Below are 25040 nucleotides of genomic sequence, written 5' to 3' on the forward strand. Positions count from 1 at the left end.
AGATGGAGCCACCCAGGAGGGAAGGCCGCTGCAGTGGCGGGGAAGCACTAATCTCCCTTAGCAGAAGGCGCTAATGCTCTAACTTGAAGAGAAAAACCATTTTTCTCCTCTGAATGCAAACCTAAACAACTCAGCTCAGCCACTCCACCAGCACAAGGGGTTCCTGGGGGAGGAAGAAGGGCAGAGACACCTCCCCCACACCCTCCCACTCCCTCCATGGCTGCTAGGGGATGCTTCTGACAGCCCAGGTCCCAAAGAGCCAGCACAAAGGCTCCATGTTTCTGATTCCAAGGGCCCTGGCCTCAGTTGGAGCTCTTTTTTCACAGTGGATTGCTCTACATTTAAAAAATAGTAGAAACACGTTGGGTGCAGGGGTGCATGCCTGTAATCCCAGCAACTCAGGAGGCTGAGACAGGAGGATCATGAGTTCAAAGCCAGCCTCAGCAACTTAGCAAAGCCCTGTCTCTAATAAAATATTAAAAAGGGCTGGAGATGTGGCTTGGCAGTTAAGGACCCCTGGGTTCAATCCCTGGTACCAAGAAAGAAAGAAAGAAAGAAACATAACAGATGAGGTGGTGCACACCTATAATCCTAGGTACTTGAGAGGCATGAGACAGGAGGATCACAAATTTGAGGCCAGCTTGGGGCAATTTAGTGAGACCCCGTTTCATAAAATAAAAAAGAGGGCTGGGGGTGCAGCACATGGCAGAGCATCCCTGTCCCAACCCTGTACTGAAAAGTAAACACACAAAAATGAAAGCAAATTCCTGAGGATGAGGCTCTCCTGATTTCTGACAGGATTTGTTCTGAATCACAAGAACTAGCAGTTCTGTCTCCTGAGCTCCGCAGATCAGTGCATGGTGAACCCTTCAAGCACATGTGTATGTTTTGGAAAACTTTGTGTAAACTTAAACTTTATCCATTCATGTCAGTTTTTATCTTAGTAAAAGTTTGTGTATGCAGTCCTGTGCCTCATAACAAGGTTTTGCTCAATGGTGGGTATACCTTGGAGGTCCCCTAGGATCATGGTGGAGGCCAGGTGTGGAGTAGGCTAGACCATTGAGGTTTGCATAAGCACCACTGTGATGTTTGCACAAGGACAAGGTCAGCCCACAAAGCATTTCTCAGAATATATCCTGTAGTTAAGCTATGACTGACTGTATAAGAACAACTACAGAACCGTGCAATGCCAGGCATACGGTAGGAGCTCAATAGATGTCCCCCCCAACCAAAGCTCCTTGAGCTTACTCAGGAGCTTAAGAATGCAGAGGCGTGGTCAGTGCCCCCGGGTGTAAAAGGTTCCCAGGGGACTCTACTGGGCACCCTGATGGTTCTTTCTTTTTATTTTATTTGAGTCCAGAGCGCTTAACCTCTAAACCACATCCATAACCCTTTTTATTTTTTGAGATAGGGTTTCGCTAAGTTGCTTAGAGCCACTCTAAGTTGCTGAGGTTGGTTTTGAACTTGTGACTGTCCTGCCTCAGCCTCCCAAGCAACTGGGATTACAGGCATGGGCCACCCTGCCCAGCGGGGAATCATTTCTTAAATGTCCCAAGGGAGAAAAGGACTCTGTCCTGGACAGGAGACTGAGTGTCCAAGTGATCAGAGAGGACTGACCTGCCAGGGGTCCACCCAGCCATGGGCTTGATGAGGAGTGGAGGAGAGAGAACCAGGTGGCTGGGGAGAGCCTGCTCAGCCTCTTCCTGTGGTGCATGAGGCTCGGTGGGAAGAGGGAGGGTGAACACCCCATCTTCCCAGGGAAGGAGATTTGCTTCTGTTTGCTCTCTTGTTCTCCAAGCTAAGTATTTTATGAGCCTCCCTTTGCAGACACACTGCTTACCTCTAACAACATGGGGGAGAAGCTTGTGGGGCAGGCGGCAGCTGATGGTGAGAAAGTGGAGGGCTGAGGGAGGCCTGGCCTGCCAGGGCAGGGGGACTGAGCGCTCGGCCCCCTTGTCTTGGCAGCTGGGTGGTGAAAGTGGTGAAAACCCTGCTGCTGAAGATGGGCTGCTCTTATGAGGCCACCGCCCTGGAGGACCAGGGTGGCTGGGAGCTCATGGGGCAGGCGGAGAACCACCATCGCGGAGTGTCTCTGCTGGCAAGGTGAGCCCTGGGGACACCTCAGGCAGGGGCGGGTGGAACCTCCAGATCTTCAGACAGACTTGGGTTCCCATCTCTCTGAGCAAGACTCATTGCTCCCTTTGTCAACTCGTCTCTGCAAGGGGCTATTGTCCTCCTTGGCAGGTGGACGACACCAACAGGAAAGGGGGCACTTACTCAGGGAAGTAACCGTGGACATAGTGGCCCCCGGCAGTTCTAGAGCCCGTAGGTTATTTACCAAGCACCTTTTCATAGGAATTTGGTTCCCACACCAATGCGGTGGGAATGATGGTGTCAGAGCATCCGGGAGGGGCTATGGAGACAGTCTGCCTGCATCTGTCGCTGAGCCCCTTCCCTGCTGTGTGACCAGGGTCCAATGACTGCCCCTCTGTGTCTCCATTCCCCCTTAGTAGTATGGAAATAGTAAGACCCACTTCTGAGAGTGGAGTGAGGATTAAATAAGGTATTTTTTTTTTTTAGTTATAGTTGGACACAATACCTTTATTTAATTAATTAATTTATTTATATGTGGTGCTGAACCCAGCACCGCCCCCATGCAAGGTGAGCGCTTTACCGCTGAGCCACAACCCCAGCCCTAAATAAGGTATTTTGAAGAGCTCCTGGCATGTGGTAAGCCCAGCACAGATTAGCTTTTGCTTCCATTCTGGTGCCTGGGACAGGCATTAATATACATTTTGCATAGGAACATGCCTAGCTCCAGAGGGCAGTCATGTGCCCAAGATCACACAGCCATATGTGACCCACTGGTCCTGACCAGAGCTCTCCTCTCAAATACACACAACTTCCTGTGGGTCAGGGGGGGCACCTTGATTTCTGTATGTGTCTCCTGTAGGAGAACCTACCCAGGAGTGCTCAGAAGGGCACTCTCCCCAGGGTCTTGAGGCACAACTACATTTACTGAGCACCAACTATGTTTTAAAGACCTTGTAGAGAGTTGTTACATGGATGATCTCATTTAGTTCTCTCACCATGACCATTGGAATTACATTATTACTATCCCAGGGTTACATGTGAGTATGCTGAAACCCAGAGAAGTTAAGTGTCTGCTTCAAATCACACAGCTAGTGCTAGGGCCAGAATTTGAACCCAGGCCATCCCACTCCTGTCCCTGTTTTCTGCCTGCCACATTTTCTTGATTTGCTGATTTTTGGAGCATTGTGCATGGGCCTCATACTTGAGCGTGCCTTGGGACCATCTCCAGAGCCTGCTGCCCACTGCCCTGAGTTCCTGCTTTGGGAGATCTGGACTAGGACCTGAGAATATGCATTTCTAACAGATTCTCAGGTGTTGCTGATGCTGGGTGGTGGGTGAAGGGGGCACTTTGAGCACCACTAGCTTAGAGTGAGCAAGGCAGCAGGAATGGGGGAGCCCTGGGTTGGGGCTTCAGCTCTGCTGCCTTCCAGCGCTGTGCCCTTGAGCAGCCGAAGCTGTGAAATGGGGATAATAACAGCAACTGCCTTGAAGGTGATGGTGAGGATCAAATCAAGTAGCAAGGTCAAATGGTTTGGCTGCCACCTGGCGCTTAGTGAAAGGACCCTTACTTCCCCTCCTTCCTGTCCCTCCCTCCAGGTGTGGCCCTGTGCAGCCGGGGTCTTTAGCTTGTCTCTTACTGACTGGCTCTGTGCCCTCAGGCACACTGCCTTCACTCCAGGCCTCAGTTTCCCCCCCCTGTAAAATGGAGGAGTTAAACTAGTTGCCTCAGAGATCCCACTGGGGAGAGGGCCTGGGAACACAGGAACCCAGATGACCCTGGCTTGGGGGATTTCCAGTGCCATGGTCGAACTCCGGCATGTCCCCTGAGGCAGGAGAGCCTGAAGGGACTGTCCCCCCACCAGGGCCATGGTGCACTACTCCTGCCAGGAGCTGTGCCGCATCCTCTACCTGCTCATCCCGCTCCTGGAGCGAGGCGACGAGAAGCACAAGATCACCGCCACAGCCTTCTTTGTGGAGGTACCAACTGGGACCGGGGCATGGGGTGGGGTTGTCCCGGGCCTCAGTTGACAACAGTAGTTATTTCTCCTGTGCAAACAGTGCTTTACAGAATCCAAAGCCTTTCTAGGGGTATGATTTCTCAGAATATGAAGACCCTACCGGTCTCCCTCCCTTGCCCACTCCTCTCCCAACACTGCCCCACTGCCCCACTGCCCCAGGCAACCACAACCCTGGCTGCCAGGCATCGAGATGCTGATATGAACTTGATCCCACCTGGCCTCCCACAGCAACTTCCCTGAAGGGTGATGGTGAGGATCATCATCACACGCATCTTGGTGCATCTGGAGACAAAGGACACTCAGATATTAACCTGGGGGGCCACAGTGTGACTTGTTTGAAGACGGGGAAGTCCAGGCTGTGGTGGGAGAAGAGGACACTCAAGGGAGGAGGTGTCAGGAAGGGTTTCCTGGAGAAAGGAACATCTAAGCTGAGCAAGTGTCAGTGGGAGGTGCTGGAGGGGGGTGCTGGGAAGTCAGGAAAAGCCGGAAGGGACAGATCCAGAAGGGGAGAGTCCTTAGCAGCGGTTGCTAGTATCTGTTGAGCACTTACCATCTTCCAGGCATGTGCTAGGAGCTTACATTTACTGCCATGATCCAGTTCATCCTCACAGTAATCCTATGATCACTTTGAAGGAGGAAACTGAGGCACAGATTTCAGTACCTTTCCCAGGGTCCAAGTGACAGATTCAGAATTCCAAGCCAGACATTTGGGTTCCAGAATCCCCCACTTCTTTTTCCTTTTCTCCCTCTTTCTTAGTTTATTCTTATTGGGATAAAATATATGTATATATATATAAAACATAGTATCTGCCATTCAGCCCTTTTAAGTGCACAGTCATCATCCTGCCTTCATCACCACCGTCCACCTCCAGAACACTTTTTTTCTTCTCCAACTGAAACTGTACCCATTAAACATTAGCTCCCTCTCCTATTCTCCCCCAGCCCTGGGAACCTCCATTCTTCTCTCTCTCTCTCTCTCTCTCTCGTATCAGGGATTGAACCCAAGTGTGCTGAACCACTGAGCCACATCCCCAGCCCTTCTTATGTTTTATTTTGAGCTAGGGTCTCACTAGGTTGCTTACAGTCTTGCTAAGTTGTTGAGGCTAGCATCAAACCTGCAATCCTCCTGCCTCAGCCTCCTGAGCCACTGGGATTCCAGGCGTGTGCCACTGTGCCTGGCTCCATTCTACTTTCTCTCCCTATGGGTTTGCCTACTCTAGGTGCTGCATGCAAGGGGGGACTTTGTCCTTCTCTATCTGCCATTTCCCTCCCTGCAGCGGTCTTCACAATTTATCCAGGTGTGGCATGTGAAAGGACTCCTCCCTTTGGATTGCTATCATATGAACACACCACAGGTCGTTTTCCCCTTCATCTGTTGACTGACAATGTAAAGTCCACTCTTCTGGCCACCACACTTTTCTGCCTTTTATGACCTGACAGTTGTCATGCAGGGGAGTCCTGGCTATTACAAGGGTTTATTGCTCAAAGGCAAGAGGCTCAATGTCTGCTTGGATAGTAAGAAGGATAAGGAAGGCTTCCTGGAGGTGGTGACATTTGGGCCTTGACAGGTGAGTAACGTTTGTCAGGTGGACAGGAGGCAGCAGGGGAACTTCTTGCATCTTTCCCCTCTCTGGGTGCACTGTGAGTCTGGAGAAGGGGCCATGTTGTGTTTGCATTCCATCCCCAGGCCCGTCCTAGGAGGGCTCCAGAAAGTGGGGTTTGGATGGGCAAGTGAGTGCCCGAAGGAACACTGCCAGGCCCTGTGGGCATCAGCAGAATGTGTCACCTCCAGGGAGGACAAACCTTGGAGTCAGGAGCCCTGGGCTCCAGCTCCTGCTCAGTTCTACTTCTGATTTCCCTGACTTGGTGATGGAAAGGGAAGGGACCATGTCTTGCAGGCCTACTGTGTACAGCCTTGTTCACGTGTCACCCTGTTGTAGGGACAAACAAGGCAGGGCACCAAAGATAGCAGGAAACAGTTTTATTTGGTTGCAACCAGGTTCTGAGGGTATAGATTTTGCTGTAATCAATTAATCCCCTGAACCCCCAGTTGAGGTAGTTTCAGAGTTTTATACCCAGCATGTAAGGGGAGGGGCTCAGAAGTTCACAGTCTGCAGAAGTTCACATGAAAGCAGCTTTTTCTTTCACTGTTCTGGGCAAGTAAACTCTTCAAGGACAACACCTGAGAAGCGGGGAGAGCTTCTTCTCCCCTTTCTTTCCTCCCCCTGCCAGCTGTTACCATGGAGCCCATTTGTAACTTACCTTAAAAATGTAGACATCTCTGTGAAGCCCAGCTCAAGGCCAGAGGCCTTGTTTGCACATTTCTTCAAAGTATTATACTGGATATGTTTGTGAAAAACTAGTAAGGGGTGTCCAGCACCTGGAGTGCTGGTATCTTCTCGGCCAGTGGCCAAGTAAACAGGGCGACATGAAAATTGGAAGTTTATCTACATTGGACTCTTTTGCAGAGACTCTTTTGCTGACAATCGTAAAATCAGCCATGGTGGAGAGGGCTTTTCTGTGGAGAAAGGGGGTGCCACTTCAACCCCATCAGTCTGCACACAACCTTGCAAATAATTGTGGTGCTTATGGTTGAGGGAGGCCAGGGGTAGTTTTCAAGGCCACACATCTCAGGGAGTGCAGAGATTCTGCCCTGGTTGGTCTCTTGGGAGGGGCTTCTCTCTAAGTCTGCTAGTGGCTGACACACAGATTCTTGGGGGAGGGTGTGAAGGTTGGAACTTGGTAGACCTCAGGGGTGTCTCCAGGTCCACTACAAGGTCAGGGACTCCAGATTTTCTGATCCCAGCAATCCTTAGGAGCCCTGATCACTGGCCCTGCCTCTGGGGCAAGGGTCGTCTTGTGGGCTCAGGCTTTTCCACCTCCCCAGCAAAGGTGCCTGTGCCTATGCCTGCACCTCATAGCCCTCTACCTGTGATTGTCCTTGTGTGTGCTTGCTGCTCCAAGGGCAGGTAAACTCAGGGAGGGAACTCTGTGACTTGGGTGAGTCACTTAGCCTGCCTGTGCCTCAGTTTCCTCACCTGCAATTTGAAGACCGAATTGCCGGCCTCACTGAATTTCAATGAGGATGACATGTGCTCACATGTGTCCTTAGAACAGAGCCTGGCACCTAGAAAGTGCTTTCTGTGTGTCAGCACAGCCAACATCACTGTGCCTCTCCTGTCTGACCTGGTGCCAAGCCGTGTGGAAGGACAGGTGGGTGGTGGGTGCAGCCACTCTTCCCTGTCCCCTCCCTCTGGTCAACCGCCCACCCTCTCCTGCAGCTCTCCCTGTGCCCTGTGATCCCTTCTCACAGACACAGATCTTAATAGTGGTGGTAGGTATTAGGCATGGGCACAATGGGACACATGTTCATGAGGATAACGGCAGAAACTGAAGGGAGGGCATGAGGAAGAGGAAGGAGGGCAGTGGGGACAGGGGAAGGGCAGTCCTCAGGAAGGAAGGGGCCAGAGTTCATGTTGGGCTGAGCTCATGCTGCAGGTGTTCCCTAGTCTCACACTTCACCCCAGAGCTCAGGTTAGGTACCCAGCCCAAGGAGGAAGCCTTGATCTTTGCCCCCAAGGAAGCCCCCAGGTGGCCAGGAGGGGCACACAGGGCAGAGGGGCCCTGAAGGTTTCCAGGTGCTGCCTTGGGATGTTCAGGTCCAGCATGGCTCCAGCGGTTGGGTTTTGGATGGAGCCATGGAAGGTGGTGGGGGTCAGAGAGGAGGTGGGCATCCCAGCAGAAGGGCTTCCTGCCAGCACAGAAGGGACAAGACAGCCCAGCCATTCTGGGAACAGTGGGCAGCTTGGGTGGAAGCTGTGGGCTGCCGGGTGGGCATGGTGTGAATGAGGCCACAGGGGCCAGCAGGGGCTGGATGGCACAGGCAGGGAGAGGCACAGGGCTCTGAGCTGGGGAGAGACATCGTTTTTGCCACGAGGTGTCGAGGACATGCAGAGGAGGTCTCCAGCCAGCTGCTGGTTTTCCAAGTCTGCAGCTCTAGGCGGAAGCGGAGCCTGGTTTTCCCCAAGCGTGGGAGACCTGTGGGCCACTCGCACCTCAGCCTGGGAGTAATTGCCGTTGGTTTCCTCAGCTCCTCCAGATGGAGCAGGTGCGCAGGATCCCCGAGGAGTACTCTCTTGGGCGGATGGTGGAAGGCCTGAGCCACAGTGACCCTGTCATGAAGGTGTTGTCCATCCGAGGCCTGGTCATCCTGGCCCGTAGGGCTGAGAAGGTGAGTGGAAGGCAGAGGAACACCTAACCTAGCCTGGCCCTGGGCTGGAGGAGTATGGAACTCAGCCATCCGCATCTCAGCTCATGGCTGGAATCAGAGCCCATTTCTGTCCATCCTCAGTGGTCTCATCTGTACAATGGATCTACCTTTGTAATCTTTACGTGTTATATTCTTTTTGAATACTTTCTAATCAGGGTTTCCCACAATGACTCTGAAGGCAGGTGCTAGGAGGGAAGGGAATGGCAGTAGTTATTATTATTTTATAGATCATCATTATGGTTGGAGGAGGCCAGGGGTCATTTTAAAGAAAATATTTATTTTTATTTGGTGCTGGGGATTGAACCCAGCACCTCACATGTGCTAGGCGAGCACTCTACTGCTGAGCCACAACCCCAGGCCCACCCCCCTTACCCCCCCCACCTCACCCCCGTTATTGACATTTTTAAAAGTGCTTTGTTTTTCTGTTGCACTGTTGCAGCTCAGGATGTAGCCAGGACAAAGGTCAGGGCATAGCTGTAGGAAGCTGACTGAAAATGCAAGATGTCACCTACCTAATCCCAAAGATCCTAGAAATCCAGGCCAGGAAGGAGTTAATAAGGCCAAAGAAGGCTTCAGGGAGAGGGAAGAGCTTGAGTGAGGGCATTCCAGGCAGGTGCCAGGGAATACACAAAGGCCGGGGGATTGGAGTTGGGCCACCAAGTGCAGCTGGTGAACTAGAGGCCAAGTCTCCTACCTGCTAGCCCAGATAGGAACCCCTCTCCCAAATGGCTCTGTTCCACAGACGGCCAAGGTGCAGGCCCTCCTGCCATCCATGGTAAAGGGCCTGAAGAATGTGGATGGTGTGCTCGTGGTAGAGGCGGTCCACAATCTCAAGACCATCTTCAAGGGGCAGGACCGGAAACTGATGGACAGCTCAGTCTATGTGGAGATGCTACAGGTCCTACTTCCGCATTTCAGTGATGTAAGGACTCCCGCAGGTTGAGGGAGGGGTAGGAAGTGGGGTCCTCTACTAACTTGGGGGCTGCAATACCTCCCTTGCTGGCCCTACCCCATTGGGTTCTGAGTAGGGCCCCAGCCCAGAGGAAGGGGCACCTTGTTTCAACTGGTCCTTATCTTCTTGTAATTGGTTCATCCAGAGAAGATCCCTTATTCTAATTGGTTCCCCCTGGAGGGAGCTAATCAAGTCTGACCAGAGAAGGTGATCGTATTGCTGTTGGTTCACCTAAAAAAGGGATACTTTTTTTTTTAACCAGTCCTGGTAGAGGGGGGCATTTCCCCACTTGGCACAAAGGCACCTTTTAGTGAGTGAAGGCCCTGGCTGAGAAGAATGAAGAGAACTCCATACCTAGGCTTGGGGGAGGAGTAGTGGCCCCAGACAGCCCCACTGGGTGGCTTGGCTGTTCTTTGTCTCTGTGTCTTTGTGCCTGGAGGGCCCCTCAGAATGAGGGAAAAGAAGGCCCTGGAGCCTCCTCCTGGAGGAGGGGCGTTCTGAGCCTGGGGTCTGCTGCAGTCAAGAGAGGATGTGCGCCTCTCCTGCATCAACATATACGGGAAGGTGGTCCAGAAACTTCGGCCACCCCGCACTCAGGCCATGGAGGAGCAGCTGATCAATACCTTGGTGCCCCTACTGTTGATCATGCAGGAGGGCAACACCAAGGTGGGCCAGGTGAGTGTGTGAGGCACTGGGCCTGTAGCTATGTCTCCCTTTGTGGAAACAAACCCGGACCACAAACAACCCATTGGGGGCGGTTATTTATGTCCAGCCACATCTGTCTTCCCAAAGTGTCTATGTCAGGATTCCCCCTGAAAATGCCTGACTTCACTTGTACCCCTTCAAATAGGAATTGATTTTTCCAAAATCCACTTTTTATACTTTTTATTTTCCTGGAACATGTTCTGGGTGTCTTAGAATTTCATAGTTCTGGTATTCCCTTCCTCTTGATCCCAGAAATGTGTGAAGACCCTGTTCCGCTGTTCTTGTTTCATGACTTGGGAGTTGCCAAAAAAAGCTTATAGCCGGAAGCCCTGGGACAAGCAGCCACAGGCGGTGGCCAAAATCTGCAAGTACCTTGTGAGTTTCCAGACTCTGCCCAGGCTCCTTACGAGTGTGTTGCAGGTGGGGATCCCATCCTTCTCTTATCCTTCTCTGCACACCAGCATCCTGACAATTTCCATGACCACCTACAACTGGTTGGCTCTGGAAAACCCATCTCTGACTTCTCTCCCCACCTCTGGTGGTCCCTCTCCACTGGCTTACTGGACCAGTGACCCCTATGGGGGTCACTGCGAGCTAGCACGTCTCTTTTGAACTTTAAAGACTTCCCTTTCATTCTTGTTCTGACCCTCTAGGTTCTCAAAGCAGAAACCTAGAATCATCCTAGACTCCTTTTTCTCACCTTCCACATCTGATCAATCTTAAAAATCCTAACTCTCTCTCATTGGGGCCATGAGTCTAGCTATCTGGTGGGTCTCCCAGCCTTTAATTTTAATCTACTCCCCTTCCAGACCACCAGGGTGGCATTGTTAAAACACTAGCCTGAGCCAGGTGTGGTGTGCACGCCTGTAATCCCAGCGACCAGGAAGGTTGAGGCAGGAAGATTGTGAGTTCAAAGCCAGCCTCAGCAAAAGCGAGATGCTAAACAATTCAGTGAGACCCTGTCTCTAAATAAAACACAAAATAGGGCTGGGATGTGGCTCAGTGGTCAAGTTCCCCTGAGTTCAATCCTGGCACCCAAAACAAAACAAAACAAAAAAACACTAGCCTGTCTCTCTATATATTTGCACGTACAATATATATTATATGTTTATATTATATATTTATACATAATATATATGTTTATATAATTTACATATTATATGTACATATAATAATAATAGATAATATTTTCTGTGTTGCTCAGATGGAACCTGGACCTTGCATGTACTAGGCAAACATGTGAGTTACACCCACAACCCCTAGCCTGTACAATGTATCCCTGCATAAGGGGTTACAGTGGCCTCCTTTTCTGCAATAGCAATTCCCAGGGTGTATTCCCTGTGACACTAGTTTCACCAGATATGCCCCGGGTGAGTGTGGGGAGAAGTTCTAGGATGAATAAATTTAGGCAATGCTTCATGATGTGTGCATCTCAGCACATGAAAGTCTCTGAGATGTTTTGTGCTGAGGAAAAGCATTTGTGGTTGTTGACTTCAAGGTAAATTAATTTAACCACAGAAGCCCCTCTCTAGGTGGTACCTGGGGGCAGCCTGAGTAGGAGCAAACCATGCTTGTGCTGAGAAGGACAGCACTGCAAATGCAGAACGTTTGGCAGGCTTTACCATCGAGTCCCAATCTCTCCTCCCTGTTGTCGTGGGCAGATGAGATTAGCTTGGAAGGTTTAGGAGGAGCTCTGTTGAATCAGCCCTGTGGAAGGGAGAAGAGGGGTCGGTGGCAGAGGAAGAAGTGGAGCTGCAGTGGAGCTTCAGCGGAGGTCTCAGCCAACCCTAAGACCCTGAAGTGAGAGTATCAAAATGGGCTCAGGGGTCAGGCATGCATGTGTGTGTATATGTATATGTGTGTGTGTGTGTGTGTGTGTGTGTGTGTGTTTCCCCTAAGACTGGGTTTCACTGTGTTGCCCAGGCTAGCCATAAACTCCTGGGCTCAGGCAATCTTCCTGCCTTAGTCTCCCATGGAGCTGGGATTGCAGGAATGTGCTACCACACCTGGCTGGAGTCAGGTCTTTATGCCCTTGTGTCCATCTATCCCTGGATGCCAATCACCCTGGAAAGGGACATGGCCTGGGTCAGGCAGTTTTCACCAGGCAATCCCAATAGCTGGGGGACTAAGCTCTTCCCACGTGAAGGTGTAAGCAGGCATCTTGCACCCTCACAGGAGTTTAACATAAATATAAAAAGTAACAAGGCCCCACGGCTATCAGCCACACTCAAAGCCTCTGTAGTCAAGCCTCTAATATTATTTCCATCACTTTACAGAGGGGAAAGAGGTCTGGAAGAAGTTTGGGCAGTGTTGCTAATTCACATACCTACAGTGGCTAGGCAGACAGTGCTCACGAGTGACATGGATATAGTGCAGCCTGTGAGCTGGGAGAGCCCTGGCTCTGTCAAAGGCCAGGTCCTCTGGTTTCAGGAGAAAAGTTTGAAACCTACATTTTAAAGACATTAACAAATTATCAATTTAGCTTATTTAAAACACTGCTGGCCACTGCTCTGCCAGCTACTTGCGGCACCTAGCTCATGTCCTGCATGGCAGACCTCTGTGGATTCTCACTTTCTTCCTTGCTCTCCAGGCCATCAACAGCTTTGCTCATGTGAAAGTCATATGAGCTTCAGCTTTAAAAAGGGGTCAGTACTGTGGCTACTGCCACAGTAGCCAGGTGTGGTCGTGTACGCCTGTCATCCCAGCAACTTGGGAGGCTGAGGCAGGAGGACTGCAGTTTGTGGCCAGCCTCAGCAATTTAGCAAGGCCCAAAGCAACTCAGCAAGACTCTGTCTCAAAGTAAAAAATAAAAAAAGGGCTGAGATGTGGCTCAGTGGTAAAGTGCTACTGAGAGCTACATTCCCAGTACAAAAGAGAGAGAGAGAGAGAGAGAGAGAGAGAGAGAGAGAGAGAGAAGAAGAAGAAGAAGAAGAGGAGGAGGAGGAGGAGGAGGAGGAGGAGGAGGAGGAGGAGGAGGAGGAGGAGGAGGAGGAGGAGGAGGAAGCTATATTGTTAATAACCTGTTGAACCTGCTGTTCATTTGTTCATTCATTCATTCATCCAACACTTTCTGGGCACTGGTTTCAAGCCAGGCCCTGTCCAAGTGCTGAGGACTCTAAGCTTGAGTGAAAGGGCCCTTATCTTCAGAGAGCTCCCTGTCCAGTGGGAAGACAGTATAAATAATCACAACACGCTGCCATGACAGGATGTGCAAGATGCTGCAGAAGCATCAGGGTGGTAGGTGAGCTCTGCCTGAGGGTCACAGAAGGCTTCTGAGTTGAGGCTGGAAGGGTGAGAGGTAATTTATTGGTTGAAGAGAGGGAACAACCTTCTGAATAGGAGCAATTGCTTGTGCAAGGCATAGATCTGGGGCAGCAGGCTATATTCTTGGTCTGCAGCAGGTTGTGTGGCAGGTGGAAGTAGTGGGGAGGGGGCAGGGGGTGTGTTTTGGAAGAACAGTGTTCTAGATCTGCATTAGACTCTCTGAAGGCATTGCATGCCAGGCCCAGGAGGTTAGACCTCAGTGTGCAGGGTCTGTCAACAGGAGAATGATCCGATCAGATTTCTCATCATCTCTCTTCGCCTCTTAGCTGGACACCTCCTTGTTCCTGCTCATCAAACCCATTCTGACTACTACTGTCAGGCTATTTTACCCAAACACTGCTTTGTCACTGCCCTGCCACAAATGAATGCTGGCTTCCTACTTTCCAATGCATGAGTAAGTCCCATTCCTGTCTGGATTTTAAGAGCCTCCAATCCCTAGTTTATTCCCCCCATTGCTCTATAACTTGAATCCTTCACTCTGGTCAGATCTATCTCCTTGCCTGTCATGTCCATTCTGATCTCAGGAGCAGGATCTGCATTTGGGAACTTTCCCTTGGGCAGCAGCAAGGGAATGGATTGGAAGAAGGGATACACAAGACAGGAACACCATTGCAATCAGCTAAGGGGAGATGAGGCCCCCTTTGGGAGCCTCAGGGAGAGGGCAGAGATATTTAGGAAGCAAGGAGACAAAAGTGTGACTATTGGGCAGGGTCACTATTTCTAACTTCAAGATGGGTAGATGGGGAATGAATCTCTCTGAGGACCCAGCACTTTTGGGTTTCTCTTTGCTCCAGGTAAACACCCATCGAGAGAATGCCTTCAACTTCCTCGGCCAGAGCTTGGAGTATACCAAGAACTCAAGGGCCTCCCTCCGGAAATCTTCAGTCATGTTCATAGGTAACCTGCTCTAACACAACCAGTCCTGCTTCCAGGGGTCTGCCTGCTCTCCAGTCTGCTTCCTTCAAGGCTGCCAGCCCATCCAGTACCTGGGCAGACGCCTCCCCTTATGTGCAAGGCTTGGCCAGCCATCAGCTGTGATGCATGTTACAGTGGTCTTCCCTCCTCAAAGATTGTGGCTAAGAAGTGGGCCTCAGGCTGAGTCAGCCTTAAGCCTTTGTACAGGTCACAATCCTGGCAACTATAAACAGCAGACTACTATTTCCCTTTGGAGTACAGCATGGGTCCGAGCTAAGCAGCAGCCTAGGCAAATCCCCCATTGACTGCAGCAGTAGGGACTAACTGGGTAGAGAGTCAAGTAGAATCTCCCTTCCTGTGTGACTCCAACTGGCTCATTTATTCCCATGGAGCCTCAGTTTCCCCATCTGTAAAATAAGGATCAACTCCTATTTCATAGACTGGATGAGAATATTTTTAAAAAGGTGAGGCCTGGCTCATCAAGGTGTTCAATGTTAGTTGTTTTCATTCTTCTCTTTCCCACAACCACAATCCCTGCCTTTCTGTGAAGAAACCAAATAAGTTACCCTTGTCCCAAATCCTTCCAAACAACCCTTCTGATGGCATGTTGGGGTACCACCCCCTGTTCCTCTACCTTGCCTCCAAATAACCATGCTCCCTTCACTGAGGACCAGGAGACCTTGCTGCAGACAGGCTTCAAGGTGATGACCTTTGTAAAGTGAATGTTCTTTTATTGCCTTTCCTCAATTAATTTGTTGTTTTTCATCCATCCATTCATTCACCCACCCAGCCAGGCAGCCAGTCCTGCATCCACCCATCCAGCTAACCATCCATCCACCCATCCACCCATCCACCCATCCATTCACCCATCCATCCAGTTAGCCAGCCAACCAGCCAGCCACCCACCCACGTATCCACCCATCCAACTAGCGAGCCATCCATTCATTTATTCGTCCACCCACCCATGCATCCATCCTTCTGTTTTTTTGGGTTTTTTTTTGGCAAGTATTGGTTGACACCTACTATGTACCAGGCATGATGCTTAGGCTAGAGAAAGGAAGAGCCCCTTGGAAGGTGATGCTGATGGGGACAAGGAGCTGGGGAGATGGTCTGTTAACATGATCATGCTGGGACAGAGGAACAATGCCTAGGACTGAGGGCATGCCTGAGAATGTAAGGTGTGCTCAGAAGTAGCTTCTTACATGGAACGCCATCTATTTCCTGGTTGCTGATTCAAGTCTTGCTCCAAATCACCCACTTCTAAAAATGTTAGTGTTTAACAGGCCGTGCCAGACCTGTGCTGGGGAAACAAAGCTGAGCAGAGGCTGGCTCTGCTCACAGACAGCTCCTGACACATTGCAGTGCTTTTTTACCTCTTCTGAGTCATAAATCTTCTGTGAGACTTGAAAGTTATGATCACTACTCTAGAAAAGGGCACAATATGCACACACTTTTGCATGTAATTTTAGGATTCTCAGAGACTTCCCTTTCCACTCTCACTCCCCAAGTATACCTAAGATCAAGAAACTGCTGTCTGGTGGAAGATAAAGATTCATAAATCACAAGTAAAATGCAACATAGTATAGACAGAGAAAACTCTGGAAACATAGACAGGCACCTAACCCAGCCTGGAGGCAGGATCAGGAAGGATTTCTTGCTAAACGGAACATAAAAGGACAAGTAAGCTGTGAGGCAAGGACCTGCTGAGAAGTGAGAGGTTCAGGGACCTGCAGGTGCTGTGGGAGCCAGGCACACAGGCTGGTAGCAGCAAGAGATTTGGCCGTGGGGACACTGGGAGCAGTTCTCAGCTACTGAGCTGACCCAGCACAGCTGAGTCTCAGTCCTTCTGGGGACTCTGCTAGCAGCCTGCCTGGCAGGTGTGCAGGGTGCAGAGCATCCTGCATGTTACTGTTGCTCACACTTCCCTGAGGAGTGGATAGCAGGGGCAGCTCCTCCCATGTCACAGCTGAGGAAATTGAGGCCCAGCAGAGTAAGGGCCCAGCCTGGGGTGGCACTGTCAGTCCGCTACAGCCCAGATCCTGCTCCTATCCTGATGCTATCCCTGCCTGCTGGACCTTCCCCAGCCCCTCTTAATCTGATCCCAATCAAAATAAAGTTCTCCTTTCATGCCCTCAGTTGTAGGCTGCAGGAGGACAAGGAAAGCTTCCCTGAGGGCCTGGTGTGGGGATGAGGTGGGTGGTGTCATAATCAGATGGACACCCTCACCTTTTGGATTATGCTCAAGGGTCCCTGGTCCCCTGCATGGAGAGTATAATGAAGGAAGACTGGCTGAATGAAGTGAAAGGTGGTAAGTAGTGCCTGGGTGGGTGATGTGTCTGGGGCAGTGATTCAGCAAACAGGATCAGAGTGGGCAATAGGAATGGAGGGCATGTCCTAAGGCAAGGTCTTCAGCTCACTTCAGCTCTGCTCCTTGTTAGCTGGGGCAAGCACAGTGTTAGATGCCTTGGGGCTGTTAAGAGGCAGAACACACAGCCCCACTCTGGGGTGCTTACATCTTATTAAAGAAATGAGTTTCAAAAAGGATAACAGAAACCACATCATGCAGAGTGAATAGTCTAGACCCTTAAGGGGACACATGTTCATTTTGTAACAGTGAAGACAATGGGAACATGGAGGCGGGCTGGGGCGATCCGAGGGCTTCCTAGAGGAGGCTGGTTTTGATTCAGGCATTGAAAGGTGTGAACAATCAAGGGCTGGGAGGAAAGTGAGATGAGGGGAGGTCGAGAGAGGGCACCTAAGCCAAGGAATGGAGGAAGGATGAGGTGTGAGACCTGCTGAGGGATCTTAACACGTGGCCTTCCTCCTCCCATGACTCAGCTCTGGAAAACTTGAGACATGATCCAGAAGCATCAGTGTGCATCTGTGCGGCCCAGGCCCAGGACCACATCCTGGCCAGCTGCTGGCGGAACTCATGGCCGCTGCCACGTGGGGACTCATGGATGTGTGACCCAGCCACCACTCACCGCTGGAGCCCCAGCTGTGAGAATCTGCCCACTTCCCACCAACGGCGCTCCTGGATCATGCAGGCACTGAACTCCTGGAAGATGTCGTTGAAGCAGTGATGTCCCAGAGTCCCCATCCGTGCTCAAGGTGGCCAAGTGCAACTGTGCTCACTATAAATGCCCGGTGGCTTACCTCTCCATCGTGAGCGTTTCCCCATGGGAGATGCCCCAGGCTCCAAGCAGCCATCACTCTGTGTGATGAATCTGTGAGGATTTGTCATAGCCTTTGCTTGTTGACTCATTTGACATTTACTGATAAATGTAGGCTGTTTTGTCCACTTCATATAACTGGGGAAGCTGAGGCTCAGAGGGGCGAAGGGGCTTGCCCAAGGCTGCACTGTAAGCCTGTTGGACGTCTTCCCTTCATTATAAGAGCAAAAGGAGGTGATGATTTGGATGCCCTTTGGGGGAAGGAAAGGAGGGGAAGAGACACCCCCAACTCTATGACATCTGTATATCTCAGAACCCTGATCTCTGAGACCCACCCTTGGGTTTTTGGCCTGGTGATTTTCCACCACAGATTCAAGCAGTATTTGTGGGACCTCTTAACCTGGGCCCGGACTGCTCTGGATGCCAGTGATACAGACATGAATGAGACCCACCCCAGGTCCTGAGCCCAGGTCCAGAGTATGATGCAGCAGTTCTCAATTAGGGGTACTTCTAATCCCCTGGGAATATTTCACAACATCCAGAAACATTTCTGGCTAATGACTTGAGGGTGGGGATGCTATTAACATCTGGTGGACAGAGACTAAGGGATGCTACTAAGCAAAGCATTCCACAATGCACAGGACAGTCCCCACAGTCATTCAGTTCAAATTGTTTAAAATGCTGAGGCAGACAAATTTTGGTCTAACAGATGAATCAGATATATATAAAGACACACCAAAAGTACAACAGGGGGTTTGGGAGACTTTGGAGTCCAGAGGAGGTATGTAGGCCAGGTGGGGGGTCAGGCAAGGTTTCCCAAGAAGTGAACCCCCAGGGGTGGGTTAAAGATGACTACACAGTGGGCACGTATGGAGGGGAGCAGGGTATGCAGGACCAAGAACCAACCACAGGTTTGTTGTGGGATGAAGCCTAGAGGGCAGAGAGAGGACATAGGGGAGGCTGTGTCAAGGAGGAGGACTTCATCCACAGGAAGGCATTGTGGGATGCTAAGCAGGGAGAGAGATGGGTGGATGTCAGCTTTAGAAAGCTCCCTCATACGGATACAGGTGGGGCATACATTGGTACAGCTATTTGGGATTGGAACCTGTCACTATTTGGTCATAGTTTATGCCTACACACGACCCAGCAATTCCACTTGTGATGGATGCCTGAGCCAATGGTGACAACATGTTTAGAGGTGAACCAGGGTCAGAGGAGGGTGGGCAGGGTGGGGAATAAAGCAGGGGATAAAGGTCAGTCTGGACACAGTGAATTGAAGACCTTGTCAACATGATAGTAAAGCCATCCATGAGGGTGCTGGCTGCTTCTGTGGACAGAATATGTCACCCCAAAATTCATATGTTGAAATTCTGAACCCCAATATGATGCTATTAAGAAGTGAGGGTTGGGGCTGGGGTTGTGGCTCAGCAGTAAAGCACTCGCCTAGCACATGTGAGACACTGCGTTTGATCCTTGGCACCACATACAAATAAAATAAAGGTATAGTGTCCACCTACAACTAAAATTTAAAAAGAGGGTCTTTAAGAGGTGATTCAGGATTAATGAATGGGCTTAGTGCTCTTATAAGAGATACCAGAGAGCTCCCTCATCACTTCTGCCATGTGAGGACATGGTAAAAAAGATGGTGCATATGAAGCAGAAGCTGTCCCTTACCATATATAATTCTGTTGGTGTCTTCATCTCGGACCCTCTAGCCTCCAAAACTGCGAGGAATAAACATTTTGTTGTTTATAAATCACAAAATTTATGATATTTTGTTATAGCAGCCTGAACATACTAAGGCAGCTGCATAAGGTGGAGCTCAGCAGAGGGTCTGAGATGAAAACAAACATTTGTGCACAGTGAGGTGGGGGAGGGACAGCATGGGAGTGACAGAAGCCTAAGGACCACATCATCTAAGCTCCTGCTGTGGATGAGGAACCAATGAAGTTGACCACACAGTTGTCCTCCAGTAAATGGTAGGTCAAGATCATTGGGATACTGGACCAGAGGGTGGGAGTGTGTGGGGGGAGTCCATTTGCACAACCCTTTAACTGCCAAGAATGTCCATAACCATTGCCTCTGTGAGACTTACAGTAGCCCTGGGGATTGAGGGAGGGCAGGTCAGCTTTCTTGCCCACATTCCACAGATGAAGACACAGCCTGACACTTCTTAAGGAGGGATGGGCCTTGCGAAGGTCATATAAGGGGACCAGTGGAGGCACTGATCTCCAAGCCACAGCCAAGCTCTCTCTGTTCAGAGGCACTGCTGTTTTCATTGGTCAGAACCCAGGTCTGGATGATCTTCACAACAATCGCTGTATTCTGTGTCTGGATGGCCTCTGAGCATAGCAGAGATTTGGTCAGTTATTGGCCAAGTAGTCTTGAGTTGGAAGGTTCAAGAACACTGGGCAGGTCACTTCCTCTCTCTGAGTCTCCCCTGCTATTACTTGAAAAACGTGTTTGTACAGATTCTATAAGGATCAAGTGAAAAAAAATGGAAGCCACTGTGGACTGAACACTGCTTGTCCCCACCCAAACTCGTGTTGTGGCTTGGTCTTCAATGAGTGGTGCTGGGAGGTGGGGCCTGGAAGCAGAGCCTCATGAATGGATTGCTGCCTTTCTTGCATGAGTTCTTGCTCTCACAGGACTGGCTAGTCACTGTAAGAGAGGGTTGTCATAAAGCAAGCCCACTTTGGTAGTCTCTGTTTTGCACATGCCTGTTCTTTGCACATGCTTCCTGCCATGAGTTGAAGCTGCAGGAAGCCCTTGCCAGAAGCTGAGAAGATGCTAGTATCATGCTCTTGGATTTCCCAGCCTCTAGAATCATAAGCCAAAATAAATCTCTTTTTAAAATAAATTACCCATTCTCAGGTATTCTGTTATAGCAACAGAAAATGGACTAATACAGAAGCAAAGGCACTTTATAGGCTCTGTAGTTAAGGGAAAAGATAATGAAGAGGGGAATTAGGAAGGAAACCAGGATTAGGGAGTGAGCATGGAGAAGTATAAAAAAGGAGGCTTGGATCTGGAGGAAAGGGAACACTTGGACCAGGTGTTCTGACAGAGTTAAAAGAAAGACAGTCCAGACCCTGGGAGGGTGATGATCCTCCCGCATCCCCTTGAGTTTTGCTCTCCCTCATCCCCATATCGGCTAAGCCTGCCAGCTCCACTGCTGGCTCACCAGCAGCTTCCTTATCAATCTCGTAATTCAGACTCCCTCCACCAGTCCTTTACCTGGCAGCTCAGGCTTTCCAAAGATAAATTGGCTTATGGCTTTCCTTCTCTTTGGGTCTTTTCAGTGGCTCACTCTTCTCTGCACGATAAAGGCTAATAGGGCAGTCAGGCCCTCTGGCCTCTGTCCACCTTAGTGGCCTCACCTCTTAGATCTTGCAGTACCATAGCAGGCCTCTCTCTGCATATGGGCAACCACTGTCTGAATTTCCCAGCTCCCTCCAGGCTCCTATCCATGTGCAGAGATCTTCCTCATCTGCTCTCAGCTCTGTGTCACCTTCTATGTTTGGCCTTCCTAGACCCCGATCTTCTGTGTCTCCATTATGCACACTTGTAACTTAGTGCCAGTTTAGATTGGTCTATTACCTGTCTGCTTTTTATTCTAGACCAAAGCCATGACAGCCCATACAGCCCTGCAGCCATCTGCGGCGTGACCAGGTGGTTTCTGAATGCCACTTCAGGAAGCCACAGTAGCTGGATAAGCAGGCTCACCTCATCTGAACTGCACACCCTGTTCCCAGGCCAGCTGTGGGGGTGAGGAGGTAGTTAGGCTCAGAAATAGATACATTTGCTGGTTGCAGTGGCTCACGCCTATAATCAATCCCAGGGGCTTGGGAGGCTGAGACAGGAGAATTGCAAATTCAAAGCCAGCCTCAGCAATAGTGAGGTGCTCAGCAACTCAGTGAAACCCTGTTTCTAAATAAAAATACAAAATAGGGCTGGGGATGTGGCTCAGTGGTTGAGTGCCCCTGAGTTCAATCCCAGTACCACTTCCCCTCCAAAAAAAAAAAAAAAAAAAAGGGGAACTAGACACATCTGATCAGTTAGTTACTCCTTTCCTTAAATGTCCTACGCCACCGTAAGGAAAGACAAGTCCTCACAATCACATCCTCTTTGTACCTCCCACCTCTCATTCCCTGGCCCCATCTCATTCTGCTTCAGATACTCTGGCCTCCTGTTCGCGGGGAGGGCTCCTGAGTGTTCCACAGGCAGGGGTGCCCATCTGCTCCTTCCTGGGCATCATGCTGTCCATTCCCTCTGTGGGAACAAACATCTCCTGGTCTTTCCCAGGCCTCCTCTTTGCTTGAATGGCTGTCCACCCTACTTGGCACTTTTCTCCAACAGCTCTTGCTACCACCTGACAAACTCTCACATCTCATCCCTTCTCCATGTCTCCACTCTGGTGCCTACGGGGCAGGTTTCATCTGCTCTGTCCATCACTCTGAACCCAGGGCTTGGAAGTTATAGCAAACAGAAGGAGCCTAGTAACTTCTTGCTAACAAGTGAATGAAGTAATAGTGGGGACTCAGTGGGGCCTGAGCTTACCCACCACCGCTAAAGCACTGGAGGAAGTCCGGGCTGGAGAGGTACTCCTTAGAGAGGGGTGGAGCCTGGGCGTGCAGGCGGGCGGAACCTGAGGCGCGCGGGTCAGGGCCACCCGGAGGATTGAGCAAAGGGCACCCGCACCGCCGGAAGAAGCCGCGCGCGGGTCTGCCCCAGGATCCGAGCGGGAGGTCCTAGAACTGCTATGGAGCGCTCTCAGCCTGACGCTGCTGACGACAACGCCATGGACTCGTTCCTAGACAAGTTCCAGAGCCAGCCTTACCGCGGCGGCTTCCACGAGGCCCAGTGGGAGGAGGTGGGCGGTCCCGGGGACTCCGCACGTGTACGGGGCCATCCTCTGGACTCCTGGGGCTCCGCGGTGTCTCCCGCAAGCCCAGGTCCCTGTAGCTGCCAGCGGGTGGATGGTTTCTAGTTGAGTATTAGCGATTGGCCTTGAGGTTTGAGAGTCTTCTTAAGCTGTCAGTACTTTCAGGAGTACCGGGTTAGCAGTCAGGCCTGTGACGCCGTCACCTACCGGCTCTGACACTGGTTTAGTTTACTAAGTTCTCTGAGCGGGTTTCCTCTTTTGGAAAATTGCCCTACCTGTGGCACCAATCACTTAGGGTTGTGGCAAAGATAAAATGAAGCGTCAGGAACATAAGAGCGCTCAATTAATGGTAATTACTACTGCCCTTGTAGAATCCTGTAGAATGTGAGAACTGAAAGAATAGATGTCGTTATCCTGCATTCTCATTTTACAAAAAGGATTCAGCCAATCACGATAATTTGCAGATTGTGATGAATAAGAAAATGTTGATGATGAGTCGTGGATTGGCTTTACTCAATAGAAAAAGTTTATTCATGCTGTTCATTATGATTTTAAAATTCAGGAATTTGACAAGATCCCCTTATTTATGAAGAAAGCACCATCAGAAATTGATCCCAAAGAGAATCCTGACTTGGCTTGCCTCCAGTCAATTATTTTTGATGAGGATCGATCTCCAGAAGGTATCTTACGTGACTAGCATTTGTTTTGTATTGAGATAATGTGTGAGTCAGAAAGGTTCTGATTGATAAGAAGTAGTTTGCATGAGCTAATTTGTCACTGTTCACACATATTTCTTTGGGTACCTACAGATTGCCAGGCTTTGGGGACATGGGGGTAAATAAGACACAGTTCCCGCCTTCAAAGGTCAGGCTCCAGTGAGAAGCTAAATTGTGCTGAAGAATTAGGACAAACTTGTGTTAAGTGCCAATGTATATACTATAGCTGTAGTGAGTGCTATTGGAACACTGAAGGAGCAGGAGTGGCCTCTCAGTGGATTGGAAATTTGAGCTGAATCTTAACAATTTTGTAGGCTTTGACTAGGGCAAGGAAGGGGTTTGCATCCCAGAGAATAAAATAGTATAAATAAAAGCAGAGGGGCCGGGGATATAGCTCTATTGGTAAAGTGCTTGCCTTGCATACCCAAGGCCCTGGGTTCAATCCTCAGCACCAAAACTAAATAAATAAAGTGTAACCCCTCCCATTTCCTCAGTAATTAAAAAAAAAAAAATCCTGTTTTCAAAAGCTAGGATAAATATACTTTTTCCCCCCTTTATACTTCTTTTTCTTTTTTGCTAAGTATTTAGTAATGTACCTTGTAAAATATTTGGAATTGATTGAAGCATTAAGTTTTCATGACATTGTTTCTCCATATTGACACTCCTGTTTTTTTTTTTTTTTTTTTTTGTGTGTGTGTGTGTGTGGTACTTGGGATTGAACCCAGAGATGCTTTACCCACTGAGCTCCATTCCCAGTCCTTTTATTTTTTATTTTGAGTTAGGGCTTGCTAAGTTGCTGATGGCTTTACAAAGTTGTTGAGGCAGAGGCCTCAAATTGGGATCATCCTGCCTCAACTCAGACTCAACCTGAGTCTCTAGGATTACAGGCATGCCACCCCATACCCCACACAGTGCCCAGTTAATACCCATTTTTATCACAGCATTACTTTTGAGTTTCCTTTCCCTATTGATTTCTTTTTCCTGTTGGTTTCTTCTCTTTGACTTATCATTTATTAAATTAATACATGATTTAAAATCTTCTTAATGGGTCTTTTAAAAAGTGGGAAATAGTGACTATTTTTCTTCTTTTTTGCAGAACAAGCCAAAACCTATAAAGATGAAGGCAATGACTACTTTAAAGAAAAAGACTATAAGAAAGCTGTGATTTCGTACACTGAAGGATTAAAGAAAAAATGTGCAGATCCTGATTTAAATGCTGTCCTTTATACTAACCGGGCAGCAGCACAGTACCATCTGGGTAATTTATTTCATTATTAAGTGCTTTCTAAAGAAATTACTTATGATAAAAGCCATTAGATGGCTAGAGGAGGTTTTGAGAATGTCAGAGAAAGAGGGGCTGTTCATCCCAGAAATCGAGACTAAGGATCATTTATTCCAATTGAGTTTTGATCTTCTTTGTAGACATGGTGAGAAGGAAACATTTTATAATTTTTACTATCTGAAACAAAAAAAAAGTGACTTAGTTACTTTATAAGGTATTTGATGTATGTGAATCAGTATGATCTGTGATCTTTAAGCCCCAATGCTTCTGTACTTTCAAAATGTTTTTGGTTTTTTTCCCCCCTGGCCTTTTATCCTCTTCTCAAGAATGCTGAAGGATTAAAGCAGCAGAGCACTTTAGGTGAGAAAAGCTGTAATCTAAGGGGAAATTTCTCAGTATTTTATGGAACTCTTGAAGTAAAAAATATTTCTTAGATGAGGAAGTTTAGAAAATGCTGCTTTTCTGCTGGAGATTTTCAGTATGTATTAACATTTAACACCGAATAGCCTACAACAAAAAAACCTTATCCTGGGTTTCTCAAGTTTGTTGTCCCCTTTTCAGATAAAACATTATGCAGGGTTGTTCTGCTGATATGATTTTAGGAAGTGCTGATTATTTAAGTAGTAGTATTGCTGGGGACTAGTTTGGGTCATATTAGGCCCTTGTTTATAATCACAGAGTTTAAAGAGGACCTGGGGGTAACCTC

General features: G+C 49.3%; 2 protein-coding genes across 2 annotated transcripts in view; both read left to right on the forward strand.

Annotated features, from left to right (window-relative positions):
• The window catches only part of Mroh7 (maestro heat like repeat family member 7), a 43521-nt gene extending 23248 nt beyond the window's left edge, over positions 1-20273 (forward strand). The window contains exons 14-22 of the mRNA XM_071617875.1: positions 1966-2103; positions 3957-4071; positions 8203-8343; positions 9125-9304; positions 9854-10009; positions 10292-10414; positions 14158-14260; positions 16524-16586; positions 17117-20273. Coding sequence (XP_071473976.1) covers positions 1966-2103; positions 3957-4071; positions 8203-8343; positions 9125-9304; positions 9854-10009; positions 10292-10414; positions 14158-14260; positions 16524-16586; positions 17117-17361 — 1264 coding nt within the window. The 3' untranslated portion in view covers positions 17362-20273. The remainder of the gene's footprint in view (positions 1-1965; positions 2104-3956; positions 4072-8202; positions 8344-9124; positions 9305-9853; positions 10010-10291; positions 10415-14157; positions 14261-16523; positions 16587-17116) is intronic.
• A 1888-nt stretch (positions 20274-22161) lies between these two features.
• The window catches only part of Ttc4 (tetratricopeptide repeat domain 4), a 29153-nt gene continuing 26274 nt past the window's right edge, over positions 22162-25040 (forward strand). The window contains exons 1-3 of the mRNA XM_027944929.2: positions 22162-22324; positions 22899-23016; positions 24149-24310. Coding sequence (XP_027800730.2) covers positions 22214-22324; positions 22899-23016; positions 24149-24310 — 391 coding nt within the window. The 5' untranslated portion in view covers positions 22162-22213. The remainder of the gene's footprint in view (positions 22325-22898; positions 23017-24148; positions 24311-25040) is intronic.

This window comes from Marmota flaviventris, chromosome 10 (assembly GCF_047511675.1).
Source record: "Marmota flaviventris isolate mMarFla1 chromosome 10, mMarFla1.hap1, whole genome shotgun sequence".
Lineage (NCBI taxonomy): Eukaryota > Metazoa > Chordata > Mammalia > Rodentia > Sciuridae > Marmota > Marmota flaviventris.